Source organism: Bombina bombina, chromosome 8, assembly GCF_027579735.1.
Source record: "Bombina bombina isolate aBomBom1 chromosome 8, aBomBom1.pri, whole genome shotgun sequence".
In the NCBI taxonomy this organism is placed as follows: domain Eukaryota; kingdom Metazoa; phylum Chordata; class Amphibia; order Anura; family Bombinatoridae; genus Bombina; species Bombina bombina.
Window position 1 is genome coordinate 322921522 of NC_069506.1, and position 23857 is coordinate 322945378.

The window sequence follows — 23857 nt, forward strand, 5'->3', positions numbered from 1 at the left end:
AGTTTTGGTTGTTATACTTATTTAGGGTACTCCCATTGTAATAGTATGATAAAAGGATCTGTGTTCGTACACCCCAGACAGGAAATAAATATAATATAAAAGGGGTTTTTACTTGTAACACAGAGAGTATAATTTTTCTGCTAAATGTCCATGTGGCCAAATATATGTGGGAGAGTCCACCCTCTGTGTTCGAGACAGATTGACTGAACAAAAATTTTACATTAGGAGGAAACATTTGAAATCACCCATTGCCAATCATTTTGTGGAAGCTGGCCACAATGTAAACCAGGTTAGATTTCAGATTATGGAAAATAGGGCTCCATTTCAGACAGGGGGCGATAGTGAGCCGTACCTTAAACAAAGAGAGGCTTTAAGTCCAGGAGGAATGAATAAGTATTATGATTTTTCAGTGTTTTTCTATAATCTATGTATATACTCCAGTTCTTGCATTACTCTATTTCTCCAACATAGGTGTGTCCGGTCCACGGCGTCATCCTTACTTGTGGGATATTCTCTTCCCCAACAGGAAATGGCAAAGAGCCCAGCAAAGCTGGTCACATGATCCCTCCTAGGCTCCGCCTACCCCAGTCATTCTCTTTGCCGTTGTACAGGCAACATCTCCACGGAGATGGCTTAGAGTTTTTTAGTGTTTAACTGTAGTTTTTCATTATTCAATCAAGAGTTTGTTATTTTCAAATAGTGCTGGTACGTACTATTTACTCAGAAACAGAAAAGAGATGAAGAATTCTGTTTGTATGAGGAAAATGATTTTAGCAACCGTAACTAAAATCCATGGCTGTTCCACACAGGACTGTTGAGAGCAATTAACTTCAGTTGGGGGAACAGTTTGCAGTCCTTTGCTGCTTGAGGTATGACACATTCTAACAAGACGATGTAATGCTGGAAGCTGTCATTTTCCCTATGGGATCCGGTAAGCCATGTTTATTACGATTGTAAATAAGGGCTTCACAAGGGCTTATTTAGACTGTAGACCTTTTTTGGGCTAAATCGATTGATATTAACACTTATTTAGCCTTGAGGAATCATTTATTCTGGGTATTTTGATATAATAATATCGGCAGGCACTGTTTTAGACACCTTATTCTTTAGGGGCTTTCCCAAAGCATAGGCAGAGTCTCATTTTCGCGCCGGTGTTGCGCACTTGTTTTTGAGAGGCATGGCATGCAGTCGCATGTGAGAGGAGCTCTGATACTTATAAAAGACTTCTGAAGGCGTCATTTGGTATCGTATTCCCCTTTGGGTTTGGTTGGGTCTCAGCAAAGCAGATACCAGGGACTGTAAAGGGGTTAAAGCTTAAAACGGCTCCGGTTCCGTTATTTTAAGGGTTAAAGCTTCCAAAATTGGTGTGCAATATTTTCAAGGCTTTAAGACACTGTGGTGAAAGTTTGGTGAATTTTGAACAATTCCTTCATGTTTTTTCGCAATTGCAGTAATAAAGTGTGTTCAGTTTAAAATTTAAAGTGACAGTAACGGTTTTATTTCAAAACGTTTTTTTGTACTTTCTTATCAAGTTTATGCCTGTTTAACATGTCTGAACTACCAGATAGACTGTGTTCTGAATGTGGGGAAGCCAGAATTCCTATTCATTTAAATAAATGTGATTTATGTGATAATGACAATGATGCCCAAGATGATTCCTCAAGTGAGGGGAGTAAGCATGGTACTGCATCATTCCCTCCTTCGTCTACACGAGTCTTGCCCACTCAGGAGGCCCCTAGTACATCTAGCGCGCCAATACTCCTTACTATGCAACAATTAACGGCTGTAATGGATAATTCTGTCAAAAACATTTTAGCCAAAATGAACCCTTGTCAGCGTAAGCGTGGATGCTCTGTTTTAGTTACTGAAGAGCATGACGACGCTGATATTAATATCTCTGAAGGGCCCCTAACCCAATCTGAGGGGGCCAGGGAGGTTTTGTCTGAGGGAGAAATTACTGATTTAGGGAACATTTCTCAGCAGGCTGAATCTGATGTGATTACATTTAAATTTAAATTGGAACATCTCCGCATTTTGCTTAAGGAGGTATTATCCACTCTGGATGATTGTGAAAATTTGGTCATCCCAGAGAAACTATGTAAAATGGACAAGTTCCTAGAGGTGCCGGGGCTCCCAGAAGCTTTTCCTATACCCAAGCGGGTGGCGGAAATTGTTAATAAAGAATGGGAAAGGCCCGGTATTCCTTTCGTCCCTCCCCCCATATTTAAAAAATTGTTTCCTATGGTCGACCCCAGAAAGGACTTATGGCAGTCAGTCCCCAAGGTCGAGGGAGCGGTTTCTACTTTAAACAAACGCACCACTATTCCCATAGAGGATAGTTGTGCTTTCAAAGATCCTATGGATAAAAAATTAGAAGGTTTGCTTAAAAAGATGTTTGTTCAGCAGGGTTACCTTCTACAACCCATTTCATGCATTGTCCCTGTCACTACAGCCGCATATTTCTGGTTTGATGAACTGATTAAGGTGCTCGATAGTGACTCTCCTCCTTATGAGGAGATTATGGACAGAGTCAATGCTCTCAAATTGGCTAATTCTTTCACTCTAGACGCCTCTTTGCAATTGGCTAAGTTAGCGGCTAAGAATTCTGGGTTTGCTATTGTGGCGCGCAGAGCGCTTTGGTTGAAATCTTGGTCGGCTGATGCGTCTTCCAAGAACAAGCTACTAAACATTCCTTTCAAGGGGAAAACGCTGTTTGGTCCTGACTTGAAAGAGATTATCTCTGATATCACTGGGGGTAAGGGCCATGCCCTTCCTCAGGATCGGCCTTTCAAGGCAAAAAATAGACCTAATTTTCGTCCCTTTCGTAAAAACGGACCAGCCCAAGGTGCTACGTCCTCTAAGCAAGAGGGTAATACTTCTCAGGCCAAGCCAGCTTGGAGACCAATGCAAGGCTGGAACAAGGGAAAGCAGGCCAAGAAACCTGCCACTGCTACCAAGACAGCATGAAATATTGGCCCCCGATCCGGGACCGGATCTGGTGGGGGGCAGACTCTCTCTCTTCGCTCAGGCTTGGGCAAGAGATGTTCTGGATCCTTGGGCGCTAGAAATAGTCTCCCAGGGTTATCTTCTGGAATTCAAGGGACTTCCCCCAAGGGGGAGGTTCCACAGGTCTCAGTTGTCTTCAGACCACATAAAAAGACAGGCGTTCTTACATTGTGTAGAAGACCTGTTAAAAATGGGAGTGATTCATCCTGTTCCATTGAGAGAACAAGGGATGGGGTTCTACTCCAATCTGTTCATAGTTCCCAAAAAAGAGGGAACGTTCAGACCAATCCTAGATCTCAAGATCTTAAACAAATTTCTCAAGGTCCCATCGTTCAAGATGGAAACCATTCGATCTATCCTTCCTTCCATCCAGGAAGGTCAATTCATGACCACGGTGGATTTAAAGGATGCGTATCTACATATTCCTATCCACAAGGAACATCATCGGTTCCTAAGGTTTGCATTCCTGGACAAACATTACCAGTTCGTGGCGCTTCCTTTCGGATTAGCCACTGCTCCAAGGATTTTCACAAAGGTACTAGGGTCCCTTCTAGCGGTGCTAAGACCAAGGGGCATTGCAGTAGTACCCTACCTGGACGACATTCTGATTCAAGCGTCGTCCCTCCCTCGAGCAAAGGCTCACACGGACATCGTCCTGGCCTTTCTCAGATCTCACGGCTGGAAAGTGAACGTGGAAAAGAGTTCTCTATCCCCGTCAACAAGGGTTCCCTTCTTGGGAACAATTATAGATTCCTCAGAAATGAGGATTTTTCTAACAGAGGCCAGAATAACAAAGCTTCTGGACTCTTGTCGGATTCTTCATTCCGTTCCTCTTCCTTCCGTAGCTCAGTGCATGGAAGTGATCGGGTTGATGGTAGCGGCAATGGACATAGTTCCTTTTGCGCGCATCCATCTAAGACCATTACAACTGTGCATGCTCAGTCAGTGGAATGGGGACTATACAGACTTGTCTCCAAAGATACAAGTAAATCAGAGGACCAGAGACTCACTCCGTTGGTGGCTGTCCCTGGACAACCTGTCACAAGGGATGACATTCCGCAGACCAGAGTGGGTCATTGTCACGACCGACGCCAGTCTGACGGGCTGGGGCGCGGTCTGGGGATCCCTGAAAGCTCAGGGTCTTTGGTCTCGGGAAGAATCTCTTCTACCGATAAATATTCTGGAACTGAGAGCGATATTCAATGCTCTCAAGGCTTGGCCTCAGCTAGTAAGGACCAAGTTCATACGGTTTCAATCAGACAACATGACGACTGTTGCGTACATCAACCATCAGGGGGGAACAAGGAGTTCCCTAGCGATGGAGGAAGTGACCAAGATTATTCTATGGGCGGAGTCTCACTCCTGCCACCTGTCTGCTATCCACATCCCGGGAGTGGAAAATTGGGAAGCGGATTTTCTGAGTCGTCAGACATTGCATCCGGGGGAGTGGGAACTCCATCCGGAAATCTTTGCCCTAGTCACTCAGCTGTGGGGCATTCCAGACATGGATCTAATGGCCTCTCGTCAGAACTTCAAAGTTCCCTGTTACGGGTCCAGATCCAGGGATCCCAAGGCGGCTCTAGTGGATGCACTAGTAGCACCTTGGACCTTCAAACTAGCTTATGTGTTTCCGCCGTTTCCTCTCATTCCCAGGCTGGTAGCCAGGATCAATCAGGAGAGGGCGTCGGTGATCTTGATAGCTCCTGCGTGGCCACGCAGGACTTGGTATGCAGATCTGGTGAATATGTCATCGGCTCCACCTTGGAAGCTACCTTTGAGACGAGACCTTCTTGTTCAGGGTCCGTTCGAACATCCGAATCTGGTTTCACTCCAGCTGACTGCCTGGAGATTGAACGCTTGATTTTATCGAAGCGAGGTTTCTCAGATTCTGTTATCGATACTCTTGTTCAGGCCAGAAAGCCTGTAACTAGAAAGATTTACCACAAAATTTGGAAAAAATATATCTGTTGGTGTGAATCTAAAGGATTCCCTTGGGACAAGGTTAAGATTCCTAGGATTCTATCCTTCCTTCAAGAAGGATTGGAAAAAGGATTATCGGCAAGTTCCCTGAAGGGACAGATTTCTGCCTTGTCGGTGTTACTTCACAAAAAGCTGGCAGCTGTGCCAGATGTTCAAGCCTTTGTTCAGGCTTTGGTTAGAATTAAGCCTGTTTACAAGCCCTTGACTCCTCCTTGGAGTCTCAATTTAGTTCTTTCAGTTCTTCAGGGGGTTCCGTTTGAACCCTTACATTCCGTTGATATTAAGTTATTATCTTGGAAAGTTTTGTTTTTAGTTGCAATTTCTTCTGCTAGAAGAGTTTCAGAATTATCTGCTCTGCAGTGTTCCCCTCCTTATCTGGTGTTCCATGCAGATAAGGTGGTTTTACGTACTAAACCTGGTTTTCTTCCGAAAGTTGTTTCTAACAAAAACATTAACCAGGAGATTATCGTGCCTTCTCTGTGTCCGAAACCAGTTTCAAAGAAGGAACGTTTGTTGCACAATTTGGATGTTGTTCGCGCTCTAAAATTCTATTTAGATGCTACAAAGGATTTTAGACAAACATCTTCCTTGTTTGTTGTTTATTCAGGTAAAAGGAGAGGTCAAAAAGCAACTTCTACCTCTCTCTCTTTTTGGATTAAAAGCATCATCAGATTGGCTTACGAGACTGCCGGACGGCAGCCTCCTGAAAGAATCACAGCTCATTCCACTAGGGCTGTGGCTTCCACATGGGCCTTCAAGAACGAGGCTTCTGTTGATCAGATATGTAGGGCAGCGACTTGGTCTTCACTGCACACTTTTACCAAATTTTACAAGTTTGATACTTTTGCTTCTTCTGAGGCTATTTTTGGGAGAAAGGTTTTGCAAGCCGTGGTGCCTTCCATTTAGGTGACCTGATTTGCTCCCTCCCTTCATCCGTGTCCTAAAGCTTTGGTATTGGTTCCCACAAGTAAGGATGACGCCGTGGACCGGACACACCTATGTTGGAGAAAACAGAATTTATGTTTACCTGATAAATTTCTTTCTCCAACGGTGTGTCCGGTCCACGGCCCGCCCTGGTTTTTTTAATCAGGTCTGATAATTTATTTTCTTTAACTACAGTCACCACGGTACCATATGGTTTCTCCTATGCTAATATTCCTCCTTAACGTCGGTCGAATGACTGGGGTAGGCGGAGCCTAGGAGGGATCATGTGACCAGCTTTGCTGGGCTCTTTGCCATTTCCTGTTGGGGAAGAGAATATCCCACAAGTAAGGATGACGCCGTGGACCGGACACACCGTTGGAGAAAGAAATTTATCAGGTAAACATAAATTCTGTTTTTGTAACATCTTATAGTTTGTATTTTTTGTATTTATGAATAGGAATAATGTATTAAAGGTAATGAGGGGATTAAGTGAAGGAAGTAGGCGTGTCCTACAGAGATTTAAATAAAGGAAATTAAGTGTTGTATGCATTGCTGTCTTTGTGTTTTGATGCACAATAAACCTCTAAAGATTTGAAATATTCTGGAGTGCTGCTGTCTTTTTACTCTTGAACAACTACTGAACCGCGTATTTGAGGTTTTGTTGTGCAGTATAGACTTGTCAAGCACATGTGTTTTTGTTCTGAAGTAATGTTTTTATGTCCTCCAACTCTAGGTACATCTATGTGTTTCACTGTCCTGATGGTCCTGGCCTGGACTGCCCACTGCTGATTGACAGCTCAGGGGCCTACTTTAGAAGAGACGGTCTGGGAGGCAACTACATTGGTGGACTGTCCCCTTCTGAGGTTCGGACACAGGGCGAAGATACCAGGACATAAATACAAAGATTTAGAGCACAGAGAGGGAGAGTTAAAGGGACATGAAACCCAAAATGTTTCTTTTTTTATTTAGATTTTAAACAGATTTCCAATTTACTTCTATTATCTAATTTGCTTAATTATCTTGGTATTCTTTGTTTAAAAAGCATTAAATGGACCTGAACCCAATTTTTTTTAGCAATTTTAAGCAACTTTCTAATTTACTCCTATTATCAAATTTTCTTTATTCTCTTGGTATCTTTATTTGAAAAGCAAGAATGTAAGTTTAGATGCCGGCCCATTTTTTATAAACAACCTGGGTTGTTCTTGCTGATTGGTGGTTAAATTCACTCACCAATAAACAAGTGCTGTCCAGGGTCTGAACCAAAAATTGGCTGGCTCATTGTCTTAGATGCTTTCTTTTTCACATAAAGATAGCAAGAGAATGAAGAAAAATTGATAATAGGAGTAAATTAAAACGTTGCTTAACCCCTTAACGACCGAGGACGTGCAGGGTACGTCCTCTAAAAAAAAATACCCTTAACGACCAAGGACGTACCCTGCACGTCCTCGGTGTGGAAAGCAGCTGGAAGCGATCCTGATCGCTTCCAGCTGCTTTCCGGTTATTGCAGTGATGCCTCGATATCGAGGCATCCTGTAATAACCCTTAGTAGTCATCCAATGCAGAGAGGGCCACTCTGTGGCCCTCTCTGCACCGGATATCTATGTGTGGGAGGCGGGTGGCGGCCATCGATGGCCCAGATGATGTGGAGGGGGGCGGGATCGTGGGCGGGGATGCCCGGACATGCGCACAGACGCGTGCACGGGGAGGCGGGGGCGGGCGCGTGCACGGGGAGGGAGCGGGAGGGAACCGCTACACTACAGAAAACAATGTAAGTAAAAATTTAAAAAAAAGGGAAAAAAAGGTCATCAGTGAATGTTGGGTGCTCTGTGGAGGGAGGGAAGCTACACTACAGAAAAAAACGGGTGGAAAAAAAAAAAATAAAACCATTTTTTTTCTCCAAACTGGGTACTGGCAGACAGCTGCCAGTACCCAAGATGGCCCCCAGTAAGGCAGAGGGGGGGGGGGATCAGGGAGGTTGGGGGCTATGGGGAGATTCTACAAAGCAGCATATGTAAATATGCCCCCCCCCCCCCCAAAAAAAAACAAAAAAAAAAACCCTTTTATTTTAGTACTGGCAGACTTTCTGCCAGTACTTAAGATGGCGGGGACAATTGTGGGGTGGGGGAGGGAAGGAAGCTGTTTGGGAGGGATCAGGAGGTGTGATGTGTCAGGTGGGAGGCTGATCTCTACTCTAAAGCTAAAATTAACCCTGCAAGCTCCCTGCAAACTACCTAATTAACCCCTTCACTGCTAGCCATAATACATGTGTGATGCGCAGCAGCATTTAGCGGCCTTCTAATTACCAAAAAGCAATGCCAAAGTCATATATGTCTGCTATTTATGAACAAAGGGGATCCCAGAGAAGCATTTACAACCATTTGTGCCATAATTGCACAAGCTGTTTGTAAATAATTTCAGTGAGAAACCTAAAATTGTGAAAAAAAAGTTTTTTTTTATTTGATCGCATTTGCCGGTGAAATGGTGGCATGAAATATACCAAAATGGGCCTAGATCAATACTTGGGGTTCTCTACTACACTACACTAAAGCTAAAATTAACCCTAAAAGCTCCCTACATGCTCCCTAATTAACCCCTTCACTGCTGGGCATAATACACGTGTGATGCGCAGTGGCATTTAGCAGTCTTCTAATTACCAAAAAGCAAAGCCAAAGCCATATATCTCTGCTATTTATGAACAAAGGGGATCCAAGAGAAGCATTTACAACCATTTATTTCATAATTGCATAAGTTGTTTGTAAATAATTTCAGTGAGAAACCTAAAGTTTGTGAAAAAATTTGTGAGAAAGTGAACAATTTTTTTTATTTGATCGCATTTGGCGGTGAAATGGTGGCATGAAATATACTAAAATGGGCCTAGATCAATACTTTGGGATGTCTTCTAAAAAAAAATATACACATGTCAATGGATATTCAGGGATTCCTGAAAGATATCAGTGTCCCAACGTAACTAGCGCTAATTTTGAAAAAAAAAAGTGGTTTGGAAATAGCAAAGTGCTACTTGTATTTATGGCCCTATAACTTGCAAAAAAAGCAAAGAACATGTTAACATTGGGTATTTATAAACTCAGGACAAAATTTAGAAACTATTTAGCATGGGTGTTTTTTGGTGGTTGTAGATGTGTAACAGATTTTGGGGGTCAAAGTTAGAAAAGGTGTGTTTTTTTTTTTTCATTTTTTCCTCATATTTTATAATTTTTTTATAGTAAATTATAAGATATGATGAAAATAATGGTATCTTTAGAAAGTCTATTTAATGGCGAGAAAAACTGTATATAATATGTGTGGGTACAGTAAATGAGTAAGAGGAAAATTACAGCTAAACACAAACACAGCAAAAATGTAAAAATAGCCTTGGTCCCAAACGGACAGAAAATGGAAAAGTGCTGTGGTCATTAAGGGGTTAAAACTGCATGCTCTATCTGAAAGAAAGGGACATGAAACCCACATTTTTTCTTTCATTCAGATATCCTTTGTTGAAGAAATAGCAATGCACATGGGTGAGCCATCACACGAGGCATCTATGTGCAGCCACGAATCAGCAACTTCTGAGCCTATCTAGATATGCTTTTCTTTCAACAAAGGATGTCGAGAGAATTAAGCAAATTGGATAATAAAATTAAATTGCAAAGTTGTTTAAAATTGCATGCTCTATCTGAATCATGAAATAATACATTTGGGTTTCATGTCCCTTTAATGCACTACTGGGAGCTAGTTAACACATTGGATGAGCCAATAATATGAGACATTTACGGGCAGCCACCAATCAGCAGCTCCTGGGCCTACCTAGGTATGCTATTCAGGATACCATTATAGGATATAAACCTTCAGTTATATCAAGATAAATAGAGCATTTTTCTGAAATTGTAAGTATTATGTAGTGTATAACACGCTGGTTTTAAGTGATGGTAAACGCTCCCCTTTGTATAAACAGATTTGGAATGTTAGTATTGTTTTAGATTGCGTTTAATTCATCAGTTGTAATAAAGTTGCGCTTTAAATTTCGGCGCTACACTAAAAAGTAAGTTTAAATACCCTGCGCTCCAGCTGTGCACTTGAAAACTAATTTTTTTTTTTTTGGTGAACTATCAATTTGAACTGTTCTCCAATCGGTGCTCTAGCTACAAAAAAAAAATGTGTGAGTGCCATATGGCTAGAGTGTCAATTGGAGAACAGTTGAAATTGTTAGCTCACGAAAAAAAAGATCTTTTTGAAGTGGACTGCAGGAGCGGGGGAATTTGATTTTCAGCGCTACACTAAAAAGTAAGTTACAGCGCATCCTTATTACAACTGATGAATTAAACTCTATCTATAATATCACTAACATTCCAGATCTGTTTACAATCACTTTAAATGCATGAATTCCTTTTAGTAAATTCCACTAGATTTAAAACATTTTTAAGTACATTAACTGCTTCATGAATTTTGTGATCACTGCATATGTTTTTTTAATTTAAAAAACTCCTATCTTTATTTTATTTTGGGATCCCAGAACATAATGAGATGATGACTGGTACATGCCTTTTTTTAAAAAAGTTATTTTGCGGCCAAATAACACATTGTTCAACTAAAATGTTAAAAGCTTTTACAAAATTCTAAACAAATAAAAAAGAAACAATACAGGTCCACATATATATTACATCATCATTTATTTATTATTTTTTTACAATTAAGCTTATTTCATCATTAATTACTTAGTTCATCATTAATTACTGTTGGGAATATCACTCCTTTTCAACAGGAGGTGGCAAAGAGCACCACAGCAGAGCTGTTAAATATGTCCTCCCTTCCCTCCCACCCCAGTCATTCTCTTTGCATACGTTAAGAGCAAGGAGGTGGTAAATTTAGGTGTTAGAAAGATTCTTCAATCAAGAGTTTATTATTTTTAAAGTAGTACAAGATTGTGCTGCTTTGTTCTGGGGTGTAGCCGTAGTCCATATCAGTCTCTTCAGTAGAGCAGTCGTGGCTTTAGAGCAATCGGAACTTGTGAGACATAATTCTCACTGCGCCTCCCATATACTGATGTTGCCCTAACTCTGAAAAGCTGAGGGATATTACTCAGGACTTTCGTTTATTTCACAGGTCCATGTGAGGGAGAGGACCTCTCAAACCTGGGAACTGCCTTGCTGTCAGGCAGAAGATGAGGTAAGTGCTGGCTTTATTTCTGGGGGTAGAAAGACAACTCAGAAAAAGGTTGGGCACTTTATTTCTCCAACATTGGTGTGTCCGGTCCACGGCGTCATCCTTACTTGTGGGAATATCTCTTCCCCAACAGGAAATGGCAAAGAGTCCCAGCAAAGCTGTCTATATAGTCCCTCCTAGGCTCCGCCCACCCCAGTCATTCTCTTTGCCGTTGCACAGGCAACATCTCCACGGAGATAGTTAAGAGTATGTGGTGTTTAGTTGTAGTTTTTTAATTCTACTATCAAGAGTTTGTTATTTTAAAATAGTGCTGGTATGTACTATTTACTCTGAAACAGAAAAAGATGAAGAGTTCTGTTTGTGAGAGGAAGATGATTTTAGCAGACAGTAACTAAAATCGTTTGCTGTTTCCACATAGGACTGTTGAGATGAAGTAACTTCAGTTGGGGGAAACAGTTAGCAGACTTTTCTGCTTAAGGTATGACTAGACATATTTCTAACAAGACTGTGTAATGCTGGAAGGCTGTAATTTCCCCTCATGGGGACCGGTAAGCCATTTTCTTAGTCTCAAACAGAATAAAGGGCTTAATATGGGCTATAAAACTGGTAGACATTTTTATGGGCAAAATCGATTGCTTTATTTGGGCATTTTATACATGTTTATGCTTGTAATTCACACTTATAAGCTTGGGGAATGTTTTTTAACGTCAGGCACTGTGTTAGACACCTTTCCAGTCAGGAAGGGCCTTCCCAGTTGTAGGCTGAGCCTCATTTTCGCGCCATTAATGCGCAGTTACTTTTGAGAGCAAGACATGCAGATGCATGTGTGAGGATCTGAAAGTAGTTGGAAAAGTTCCTAGAAGGCTTCATCTGGTATCGTATTCCCCCCTGGGTTTGGTAAAGTTGCAGCAAAGGCTGTAGCTGGGACTGTAGAGGGGTTAAAACTGTAACCGGCTCCGGTTTCTTTATTTTAAGGGTTAAAGCTCTGTAATTTGGTGTGCAATACTTTGAATGCTTTAAGACACTGTGGTGAAAACTTGGTAAATTTTGAACAATTCCTTCATACTTTTTCACATATTCAGTAATAAAGTGTGCACTGTTTAAAATTTAAAGAGACAGTAACGGTTTTGTTTTAAAACGGTTTTTGTACTTTTTTGACAAGTTTAAGCCTGTTTAACATGTCTGCACCTTCAGATAAGCTATGTTCTATATGTTTGAAGATCAATGTGTGTCCCCCTTCAAAATTGTGTGATAATTGTGCCATAGCGTCCAAACAAAGTAAGGACAGTATTGCCACAGATAGTAAAGTTGCCCAAGATGATTCATCAGATGAAGGAAGTAGACATAGTTCTACATCATCTCCTTCTGTGTCTACGCCAGTTTTGCCCACGCAGGAGGCCCCTAGTACCTCTAGCGCGCCAATGCTTATTACTATGCAACAATTAACGGCAGTAATGGATAACTCCATAGCAAATATTTTATCCAAAATGCCTGCATATCAGAGAAAGCGTGATTGCTCTGTTTTAAACACTGTAGAGCAGGAGGGCGCTGATGATAATTGCTCTGTCATACCCTCACACCAATCTGAAGGGGTCATGAGGGAGGTTTTGTCGGATGGGGAAATTTCAGATTCAGGTAAAATTTCTCAACAAGCAGAACCTGATGTTGTGACATTTAAATTTAAATTAGAGCATCTCCGCGCACTGCTTAAGGAGGTGTTATCTACTCTGGATGATTGTGACAACCTGGTCATTCCAGAAAAATTATGCAAGATGGACAAGTTCCTAGAGGTTCCGGTGCACCCTGACGCTTTTCCTATACCCAAGCGGGTGGCGGATATAGTGAATAAGGAGTGGGAGAAGCCCGGCATACCTTTTTGTCCCCCCTCCTATATTTAAGAAATTATTTCCTATGGTCGACCCCAGAAAGGACTTATGGCAGACAGTCCCTAAGGTCGAGGGGGCAGTTTCTACTTTAAACAAGCGCACTACTATTCCTATCGAGGATAATTGTGCTTTCAAAGATCCTATGGATAAAAAATTGGAGGGTTTGCTTAAAAAGATTTTTGTACAGCAAGGTTACCTCCTGCAACCCATTTCGTGCATTGTTCCTGTCACTACAGCAGCGTGGTTCTGGTTCGAGGAACTAGAAAAGTCGCTCAGTAGAGAGACTCCGTATGAGGAGGTTATGGACAGAGTTCACGCACTCAAGTTGGCTAATTCTTTTATTTTAGATGCCACTTTGCAACTAGCTAGATTAGCGGCGAAAAATTCAGGGTTTGCAATTGTGGCGCGCAGAGCGCTTTGGCTAAAGTCTTGGTCAGCGGATGTATCTTCCAAGACAAAATTGCTTAATATCCCCTTCAAGGGTAAGACTCTCTTTGGGCCAGAATTGAAAGAGATTATTTCAGACATCACTGGGGGAAAGGGCCATGCCCTCCCACAAGATAGGCCTTTCAAAGCCAAGAATAAGTCTAATTTTCGTTCCTTTCGCAATTTCAGGAACGGACCGGCCTCTAACTCTGCATCCTCTAAACAAGAGGGTAATGCCTCTCAAACCAAACCAGCCTGGAAACCGGTGGCTGGAACTAGGGTAAGCAGGCCAAGAAGCCTGCTGCTGCTAACAAAAAAAGCATGAAGGAGTAGCCCCCGATCCGGGACCGGATCTAGTAGGGGGCAGACTCTCTCTCTTTGCTCAGGCTTGGGCAAGAGATGTTTAGGATCCATGGACACTAGAAATAGTTTCTCAGGGTTATCTTCTGGAATTCAAGGAACTACCCCCAAGGGGAAGGTTCCACATGTCTCACTTATCCTCAAACCAAATAAAGAGACAGGCATTCTTACATTGTGTAGAAGACCTGTTAAAGATGGGAGTGATACACCCAGTTCCAACGGCGGAACAAGGAATGGGATTTTACTCAAATCTGTTTGTAGTTCCCAAAAAAGAGGGAACTTTCAGACCAATTCTGGATTTAAAGATCTTAAACTAATTTCTCAGAGTACCATCGTTCAAGATGGAAACCATTCGAACGATTCTACCCACAATCCAGGAAGGTCAATTTATGACTACTGTGGATCTAAAGGATGCGTATCTACATATTCCTATCCACAAAGAACATCATCAGTTCCTAAGGTTCGCCTTTCTGGACAAACATTACCAGTTTGTGGCCCTCCCATTCGGGTTAGCGACTGCTCCAAGGATTTTCACAAAGGTACTCGGATCCCTTCTAGCGGTTCTAAGACCAAGGGGCATTGCAGTAGTACCGTACTTGGACGACATTCTAATACAAGCGTCGTCTCTTTCAAAGGCAAAGGCTCACACAGACATCGTTCTGGCCTTTCTCAGATCTCACGGATGGAAGGTGAACATAGAAAAAAGTTCCCTGTCTCCGTCGACAAGAGTTCCCTTCTTGGGAACAATAATAGATTCCTTAGAAATAAGGATTTTCCTGACAGAAGTCAGAAAGTCAAAACTTCTAAACGCTTGTCAAGTTCTTCATTCTATTCCTCGTCCTTCCGTAGCTCAGTGCATGGAAGTAGTAGGATTGATGGTTGCAGCAATGGACATAGTTCCTTTTGCGCGAATTCATCTAAGACCATTACAACTGTGCATGCTGAAACAGTGGAATGGGGACTATACAGACTTGTCTCCAGTGATTCAAGTAGATCAGAAGACCAGAGACTCACTCCGTTGGTGGCTAACCCTGGACCACCTGTCCCAGGGAATGAACTTCCGCAGACCAGAGTGGGTCATTGTCACGACCGACGCCAGTCTAGTGAGCTGGGGCGCGGTCTGGAAATCCCTGAAAGCTCAGGGACTATGGTCTCGGGAAGAGTCTCTTCTCCCGATAAACATTCTGGAACTGAGAGCGATATTCAATGCTCTCAGGGCTTGGTCTCAACTAGCAATGGCCAGATTCATAAGATTCCAATCAGACAACATGACGACGGTTGCTTATATCAATCATCAGGGGGGGAACAAGGAGTTCCCTGGCGATGAAAGAAGTGACCAAAATATTAAAATGGGCAGAGGATCACTCCTGCCACCTATCTGCGATCCACATCCCAGGTGTGGAAAACTGGGAGGCAGATTATCTGAGTCGTCAGACATTCCATCCGGGGGAGTGGGAACTCCACCCGGAGATCTTTGCCCAGTTGACTCAATTATGGGGCATTCCAGATATGGATCTGATGGCGTCTCGTCAGAACTTCAAGGTTCCTTGCTACGGGTCCAGATCCAGGGATCCCAAGGCGACTCTAGTGGATGCACTAGTAGCGCCTTGGACCTTCAACCTAGCCTATGTGTTTCCACCGTTTCCTCTCATTCCCAGGCTGGTAGCCAGGATCAAGCAGGAGAGGGCCTCGGTGATCTTGATAGCTCCTGCGTGGCCACGCAGGACTTGGTATGCAGACCTGGTGAATATGTCATCGGTGCCACCATGGAAGCTACCTTTGAGACAGGATCTTCTTGTACAGGGTCCATTCGAACATCCAAATCTGGTCTCCCTCCAGCTGAAGGCTTGGAAATTGAACGCTTGATTCTATCAAAGCGTGGGTTTTCAGATTCTGTGATAGATACTCTAGTTCAAGCCAGAAAACCGGTAACTAGAAAAATTTACCATAAAATATGGAAAAGATATATCTGCTGGTGTGAATCCAAGGGATTCTTATGGAATAAGATCAAAATCCCTAAGATCCTTTTCTTTCTACAAGAGGGTTTGGATAAAGGATTATCAGCGAGTTCTCTAAAGGGACAGATTTCTGCTTTATCTGTCTTATTACACAAACGACTGGCAGCTGTGCCAGATGTTCAAGCATTTGTTCAGGCTCTGGTTAGGATCAAGCCTGTTTACAGACCTTTGACTCCTCCCTGGAGTCTAAATCTAGTTCTTTCAGTTCTTCAAGGGGTTCCGTTTGAACCTCTACATTCCATAGATATTAAGTTGTTATCTTGGAAAGTTTTGTTTTTGGTTGCTATTTCTTCTGCTAGAAGAGTTTCTGAGTTATCTGCTCTGCAGTGTTCTCCGCCCTATCTGGTGTTCCATGCAGATAAGGTTGTTTTGCGTACTAAGCCTGGTTTTCTTCCAAAGGTTATCTCTAACAAAAATATTAACCAGGAGATAGTTGTTCCTTCTTTGTGTCCGAATCCAGTTTCAAAGAAGGAACGTTTGTTACACAATTTAGACGTAGTCCGTGCTCTAAAATTCTATTTAGAAGCTACAAAAGAGTTCAGACAAACTTCTTCTCTGTTTGTCGTCTATTCTGGTAAAAGGAGAGGTCAAAAAGAGACTTCTACCTCTCTTTCTTTTTGGCTTAAAAGCATCATCCGATTGGCTTACGAGACTGCCGGACGGCAACCTCCAGAAAGAATCACAGCTCACTCCACTAGGGCTGTGGCTTCCACATGGGCCTTCAAGAACGAGGCTTCTGTTGATCAGATATGTAAGGCAGCGACTTGGTCTTCACTGCACACATTTGCCAAATTTTACAAATTTGATACTTTTGCTTCTTCGGAGGCTATTTTTGGGAGAAAGGTTTTGCAAGCCGTGGTGCCTTCTGTTTAGGTAACCTGATTTGCTCCCTCCCTTCATCCGTGTCCTAAAGCTTTGGTATTGGTTCCCACAAGTAAGGATGACGCCGTGGACCGGACACACCAATGTTGGAGAAAACAGAATTTATGCTTACCTGATAAATTACTTTCTCCAACGGTATGTCCGGTCCACGGCCCGCCCTGGTTTTTTAATCAGGTTTGATGAATTATTTTCTATAACTACAGTCACCACGGCACCCTATAGTTTCTCCTGTTTTTTTCCTCCTGTCCGTCGGTCGAATGACTGGGGTGGGCGGAGCCTAGGAGGGACTATATGGACAGCTTTGCTGGGACTCTTTGCCATTTCCTGTTGGGGAAGAGATATTCCCACAAGTAAGGATGACGCCGTGGACCGGACACACCATTGGAGAAAGTAATTTATCAGGTAAGCATAAATTCTGTTTTTTTATATGGAACAGACCTCATTGAAATTAGGCTCTTTTATAAAAGAGGTATAGATTCTCCTAAAGACTTAGGGGGCATTATGGGCAGCTTGGACGCTGGCACTGGGGCTGAATTTTACATGTGAGTCACGTCTCCCGGCGGTTTCAGAACTATTAATAGCCGACCGGGAGATTACTTATTGGCACGCCCACGATGGGCGGTACTTCAAGAAGCGACATTTGAGTGAGGTGGTTTCACTGATAACTTATAGCATACGGGCTAAGCAGCTGCCTAGAAAGCTGAAGCTGGTCAGTCTGTTAATCATTCTCCCGGTGGTTTAACTTCAGTAAAATGGCGACCTGGAGATTTCAGTTGAAACACCCTCGATGGGCGGAGCTATGTGTGGCGCCAATTTGAGTTGCGCACCACTTTCCTAGCACTTCCAATTTCGGAAGGGATGGAGGGTTTTAAATCAGAGTGTTTGTACATAGAACCGGACAGCGCTACAGCTGAGTCCGGATTTTTTACTGAGAATTTAACCGGTGTCAGAAGAGTTGGCAGGCACCTCAGCAAAGTTATGCTGAGGTATAGAGGGGTTCTGCATTATTTGTGTACCTATTTAGCCATTTCTGCACTCATAAATAAAAAGTTACGTTTTAGAATTTAAAGAGACAGTAACGTTTTTTCTGTGTTTTTTTACTTACTTTTTATTAATAAATGTAAGTCTTTTATTTGATTAATCATCCATATGTGAGTCAGAATGAACCAAGAGGCCCTGCTAAGTGTCACCTTATGTTTTTGATACAAATGTGGAACCACCAATCCCTTTTTCTGTTCCCTATGTTGTGAGAGAACTTTAATTATAGGGATTTTTTTTTTATTTTTTTTTCTGAGCCAACTGCTAAGGCGGATGCTGTTCAGGAGGCTATTGACAATGCTCAATATTTGCCGCAAATTTCTCCTCAAGTGTGCAAAATTTTATAGCCCACACATGCAGTGCCCGGTGCTTCCTCTCAAACTCCACCTGGAATTACTTTGCAAGACATCGCTTCTCTAATGTCATCGGCGGTATCTGATGCATTGTCTGCCTTTCCCATGCTGCAGGGAAAGCGCTTGAGGAAATGTATTTAATCAGTCAATAACGTTGCTATTACAGTAGTAGCTATTCCAAATGTTTCTTGCCTGAAGAGGAAGATACTTCAGTGGAAAATCCCAGACTCATACCGAAGTTGTTTCTTTCAGGTTTAAGCTTGAACACCTCTGTTTGTTACTTAAGGAGCTTTTTGCTACCCTGGACGACTCCGACATTACCAGAGTAGTCAATCCTAATAAGTCCAGTAAACTATACAAAGATTTTGACGTGCCCTCCTTGGTAGAAGTAATTCCTGTACCAGATAGGGCTACAGAGATGATTGTGAAGGAATGGGAGAGACTGGGTATCCCCTTTTCTCCATTTCTTAATTTAAAAAAAAAAAAAAAAGATGTTTCCTATAGCAGACTCTCTATCAAGGAGTCTTGGCAATGGTACCCAGGGAATGTATGTACGTCAGGGTTTTCAACAACCTGCGGTTTTGTATTGCTACTGTCACCAGTGCGGAGGCGTACTGGTTTGATGCGTTGTCTGATTCTATTCGGACAGACACTCCTCTTGAAGAAATCCAGGATAGGATAAAGGCACTTAAGTTAGCCAACTCCTTTATTACAGATGCTTCCCTTCAGGTTATTAAGCTGGGAGCTAAGATTTCAGGCTTTGCCACATTGGCCCGCAGAGCGTTATGGGTAAAATATTGGTCTGCGGATACCTCATCTAAGTCTAAACTTTTGGCGATTCCTTACAAGGGGAAGACCTTGTTTGGACCTGGTTTAACAGAGATATTTTCTGATATTACGGGAGGTAAGGGACATTCCCTCCCTCAGGATAGGAGAAATAAACAAAAAGGACGTCAGAGTATTTTCGTTCCTTTCGAAATTTCAAGGGAAATCCTTCCACTCCTTTTTCCAAGCAGGAGCAATCTAAGCCTTCCTGGAGACGCAGTCAGTCTTGGAATACGGGAATGCAATCCAAGAAGCCTGCTGGTGAATCAAAGACAGCATGAAGGACCTGCCCCCGATCCGGGAGGACAGTGTATCCCAGCGATACAAACTAGAGTTCAAGACTTTTTCTCCCAGGGGCAGGTTTCTGCTTTCAATGTTATCTGCAGAAAGAGAGAGGTGTTCTTACACTGTGTATGGAACCTCTCTGACCTGGAAGTGATAGTTCCTGTTCCAATGCAGGAACGAAGTCTGGGATTCTATTCCAATCTGTTTGTGGTTCCCAAGAAGGAGGGAACCTTCAGACCAATTTTAGATCTCAAGAGTCTAGACAAATTTCTCAGAGTGCCGTCCTTCAAGATGGAATCTATTTGTTTCATTCTTCCTTTGGTCCAAGAGGGTCAGTTTATGACCACGGTGGATTTAAAGGACACATACTATTTGCATGTTCCCATCCACAAGGACCATCTCAAGTTCTAAGGTGTGCTTTTCTAGACAAACACTTCCAGTTCATGGTTCTTCCATTCGGCCTTGCCACAGCTCCCAGAATTTTCTCAAGGGTTCTAGGATCCCTGCTGGTGGTGCTCAGATTGCGGGGCATTGCAGTGCACCTTATCTGGACGATTTTCAGGTTCAGGCGCATTCCTTTCAATAAGCAAGATCACTCACGGAAATGGGGATATCTTTCCTGCAGTCTCACGCATGGAAGGAATATTTGGAATAGTTTTCTTGGAGAACTATAGTAATTTCCTCATCAATGAAGTCTGACAGTAGTCAGGAAATCAAAGATTTTCAATTCTTGCCAAGCACTTCAGTCTTTTCTTCGGCCATCATTGGCCCTGTGCATGGAGGTAATTGGGCTGATGGTAGCGGCATTGGACATCATCCCGTTCGCCGTGTCCACCTCAGAACTCGGCAGTTAAAGCATACTCAGGTAGTGGAATGGAGAGTATGCGGATTTGTCTCCGTGGTTACAGCTGGAGCAGGAGACAAGGGATTTTCTACTTTGGTGGTTGTCTCAGGATCTTCTCACCCAGGGCACCTGCTTTTGCAGTTCTTCCTGGGTGATTTTGACAACAGATTCCAGCCTTTTGGGCTGGGGAGCAATGGACTCAGTTGGAGTCTGTTCTAACCATAAACAATCTGGAGTTGAGAACAATCTTCAATCCCCTTCTGGCCTGGCCTCAGTTATCTTCGGCCTGGTTCATCATATTCCAGTCGGGCAATATAACCTCACTGGCTTACGTCAACGTCAGGGAGGAACTTTGTCCGTGACAGAGGTAGCCAAGATCATTCAGTGGGCTGAGACCCACAATTGCTGTCTGTCGGCGATCCACATTCCAGAAGTGGACATCTGGGAGGCGGACTTCTTCAGCAGGCAGACCTGGAGTGAGACCATGATTCAGGCTTGTAATCCTGTGACTAGGAATATTTACCATAAGATATGGCGTAAATATTTATATTGGTGTGAATCCAAAGGCTACTCTTCGAGGAGAGTTCAGATTCCTAGACTTATGTCCTTTCTCCAAGAAGGTTTGGAGAAGGGATTATCGGTAAGTTACCCTAAAGGGTCACATAGCTCCTTTGTCTAAATAAACATCTGGTGGATTCCCAGACGTTCAATCGTTAAGTCAGGCCTTGGTCAGGATCAGGCCTGTGTTCAACTCAGTTACTTCTCCTTGGAGTCTTAGTTTAGTTCTTAAGGTCCTTCAAGAAGCTCAGTTTGAGTTGTTGCATTCCTTAGATTTCAAGTTGTTATCTTGGAAAGTTTTGTTTCTTGTTGCTATTTCCTCTGCTCGTGGAGTCAGAGCTCTCAGCTTTTCAGTATGAGCCTCCTTACCTTATTTTTCATCAGATAAGGTGGGTTTTTACATACTAAATTAGGGTTTCTCCCTAAAGTAGTTTCGGAACTGAACTTTAATCAAGAGATCGTGGTTCCCTCCTGGTGTCCTAAACCTTCTTTGCAGGACGTGGTACGTGCATTATGATTCTTTGTACAGACGAATAAGGATTTTCGTCAGTCTACTGTTTAATGTTAAAGACAGTAGGCTACGGCTACTTCTTTACCTTATGGGCATTCACAATGAAGCCTTTTATGGAACAGATTTGTAAGTTTGCAACCTGGTCCTGTCTTCTCTCTTTTTCAAACTTCTATAAATTTGACTCTTTTGCCTCGGCTGAGGTCTTTTTGGGAGAGAGGTTTTTTCAAGCAGTGGTGCCTTCCGTTTAGGTTTCCTGTCTTGGCGCTCCCTTATCTGTGTACTCTAGCTTGGGTATTGATTCCCAACAGTAATTAATGATGATCCGTGGACTCATGGTGTCATAATAAAGAAAACAAAATTTATACTTACCTGATAAATTTATTTATTTCTTGACACGATGAGTCCACGGCCTGCCCTGTTATTTAGACAGATTGTTAGTATATTATAAACTTCAGACACCTCTGCACCTTTTTTTCTTCCTTTCTCTTCTTTACTTTGGTCGATTGACGGGGGATGGGAGGGAAGGGAGGAGATATTAACAGCTCTGCTGTTGTGCTTGCCCCCTCCTGCTGGGCAGGAGTGATATTCCCAACAGTAATTAATGATAATCTGTGGACTTATCGTGTCAAGAAATAAATAAATTTATCAGGTAAGCATACATTTTGTTTTTATAACACTTGGTATTGTCATGTTTTGCACATAGGAACATTCAGATCATATGGAATAGTACAGCCAGTAATCAAAAAATGTTTTGTTAATTGTATAGAAAAAGCTTAAAGTAAAAAGAGCCTTTAAATAGAGTAGAATTGTATGATCAACAAATACACAATAAAAAGACAATATTTTTTTTGACAAATTTTAAAATTCTCTTCTATTTCCCTCCCCCATGTATCATGTGACAGCCATGAGCGGATCACATGTATACACTGAGCACATCCTCAATAGGAACTGGTGCCTCAAAGTGTGCATATAAAAGACTGTTCCTAATTAATTGGAATTTAATGGAAGTAAATTGGAAAGTTATTCTGCTTTGTTTATTGTATGCTCTATCTGAATCACAAAAGTTTCTTACTTGACTAGTGTCCCTTTAACCTCTTAAGGACATATGACGGAATTTTTCCGTCATAAAACAATTGAGCAAACTGAAAGCTGTGTCCTTAAAGGGTTAATATATGGAGACAGCACAATAGCTACACAATGGTCACTCACAAATCATGAATAAATAAAAACACAATCTCTTGAAAACAAAAAATAGCTGTGTTCACTCTAGGCTGCCCCCCTATTTATCTTGTGTCTACTTTGTTTCTTATGAAGGATGAAGAACCCGATGTTGAAAACCTGGAAGTGGATTATGACTTCTTTCATCAGAAAGTTTGGCCCCTTTTAGCTCATCGTGTGCCAACTTTTGAGTGCCTTAAAGTAAGCCATCTAATAGATTTCTGTTTGAGTGAGAATTGAAAGCACACAGTTTTTGAGATGACACATTCCCTCAAGTAGGATTGTTGTAAATGGTCCCAATGTATTCCCATGACCTAGTGGTGTAGCTTTAGGGGTGTTGCTAGAATTTAATGGAGCCTCCCCCCAAAAATCTACTCTTGGCTATGCCCTAGAACCCCACCAATATATATATATGTGTGTGTGTGTAGAAATATTGAACAAACACCGAAATGCTAATTAAATCAACATTGCATGTTTTTCATTGTTCCATCTAAAAGAGGACATTTTTTTTTAAATGTATTGCAGTTTTTGAAAAAAAAATTCTTCCCTGTCCACTGCTATGTTTGTAGGAGTTTCCCTTATTAGACAATAAAATTGTATACTACAGTATAGAATATATATATATATTTATTGGTGTCTTTTGTTGTATGCAATATGCAAACTAATTCTTACAAAATATTTGTGGTGCTCACCAAATTGAATATATTTTTTCTACAATTAGGTAAAGACAGGTTGGGCTGGCTATTATGACTACAACACATTTGACCAGAATGGCGTGTTGGGAATGCACCCACTTGTCAACAATATGTTCTTTGCATGCGGGTTCAGCGGACATGGTTTACAACATTCACCGGCTGTGGGGCGTGCAATAGCCGAGCTTATTGTTGATACCCGTTTCACAACTTTGGACCTCAGCTCATTATCCTTCCAGCGATTCTGCACTGGGGAACCACTTCTCGAGAAAAACATTGTGTGAGGTGCAAACTTAACGACTGACAGAGGTAATCTCTCATATGGTACCTTTTAATTAACAGATTTGTATGTTCTAATTATCTTATTTTTATAGTTCAGCTATTTTGTGTGTAGTCTGGATTGGATCCTTCAAATTTGGTGGTGGTGCTGTGTTTTCTCTTGTTAAGTGTATTCAGTCCACGGGTGTTATTTTAAATGGCACCGGAGCGTGCTGTTTGTTCTCAGGCAGTATTTGGAAGAAGAATCTGCCTGCGTTTTCTATGATCTTAGCAGAAGTAACTAAGATCCACTGGCTGTTCTCGCACATTCTGAGCAGTGGGGTAACTTTCAGAAAGGGAATAGCGTGTGGGGAATCCTGCAAACAAGGTATGTGCAGTAAATTATTTCTTTCATGTAATTAACAAGAGTCCATGAGCTAGTGACGTATGGGATATACATTCCTACCAGGAGGGGCAAAGTTTCCCAAACCTTAAAATGCCTATAAATACACCCCTCACCACACCCACAAATCAGTTTTACAAACTTTGCCTCCAAGGGAGGTGGTGAAGTAAGTTTGTGCTAGATTCTACGTTGATATGCGCTCCGCAGCAAGTTGGAGCCCGGTTTTCCTC

General features: G+C 42.2%; 1 protein-coding gene across 1 annotated transcript in view; it reads left to right on the plus strand.

Annotated features, from left to right (window-relative positions):
* The window catches only part of FOXRED1 (FAD dependent oxidoreductase domain containing 1), an 80561-nt gene that overhangs the window by 40997 nt on the left and 15707 nt on the right, over nt 1-23857 (plus strand). Inside the window, exons 9-11 of the mRNA XM_053691540.1 lie at nt 6644-6773; nt 22371-22475; nt 22996-23275. Coding sequence (XP_053547515.1) covers nt 6644-6773; nt 22371-22475; nt 22996-23250 — 490 coding nt within the window. The 3' untranslated portion in view covers nt 23251-23275. The remainder of the gene's footprint in view (nt 1-6643; nt 6774-22370; nt 22476-22995; nt 23276-23857) is intronic.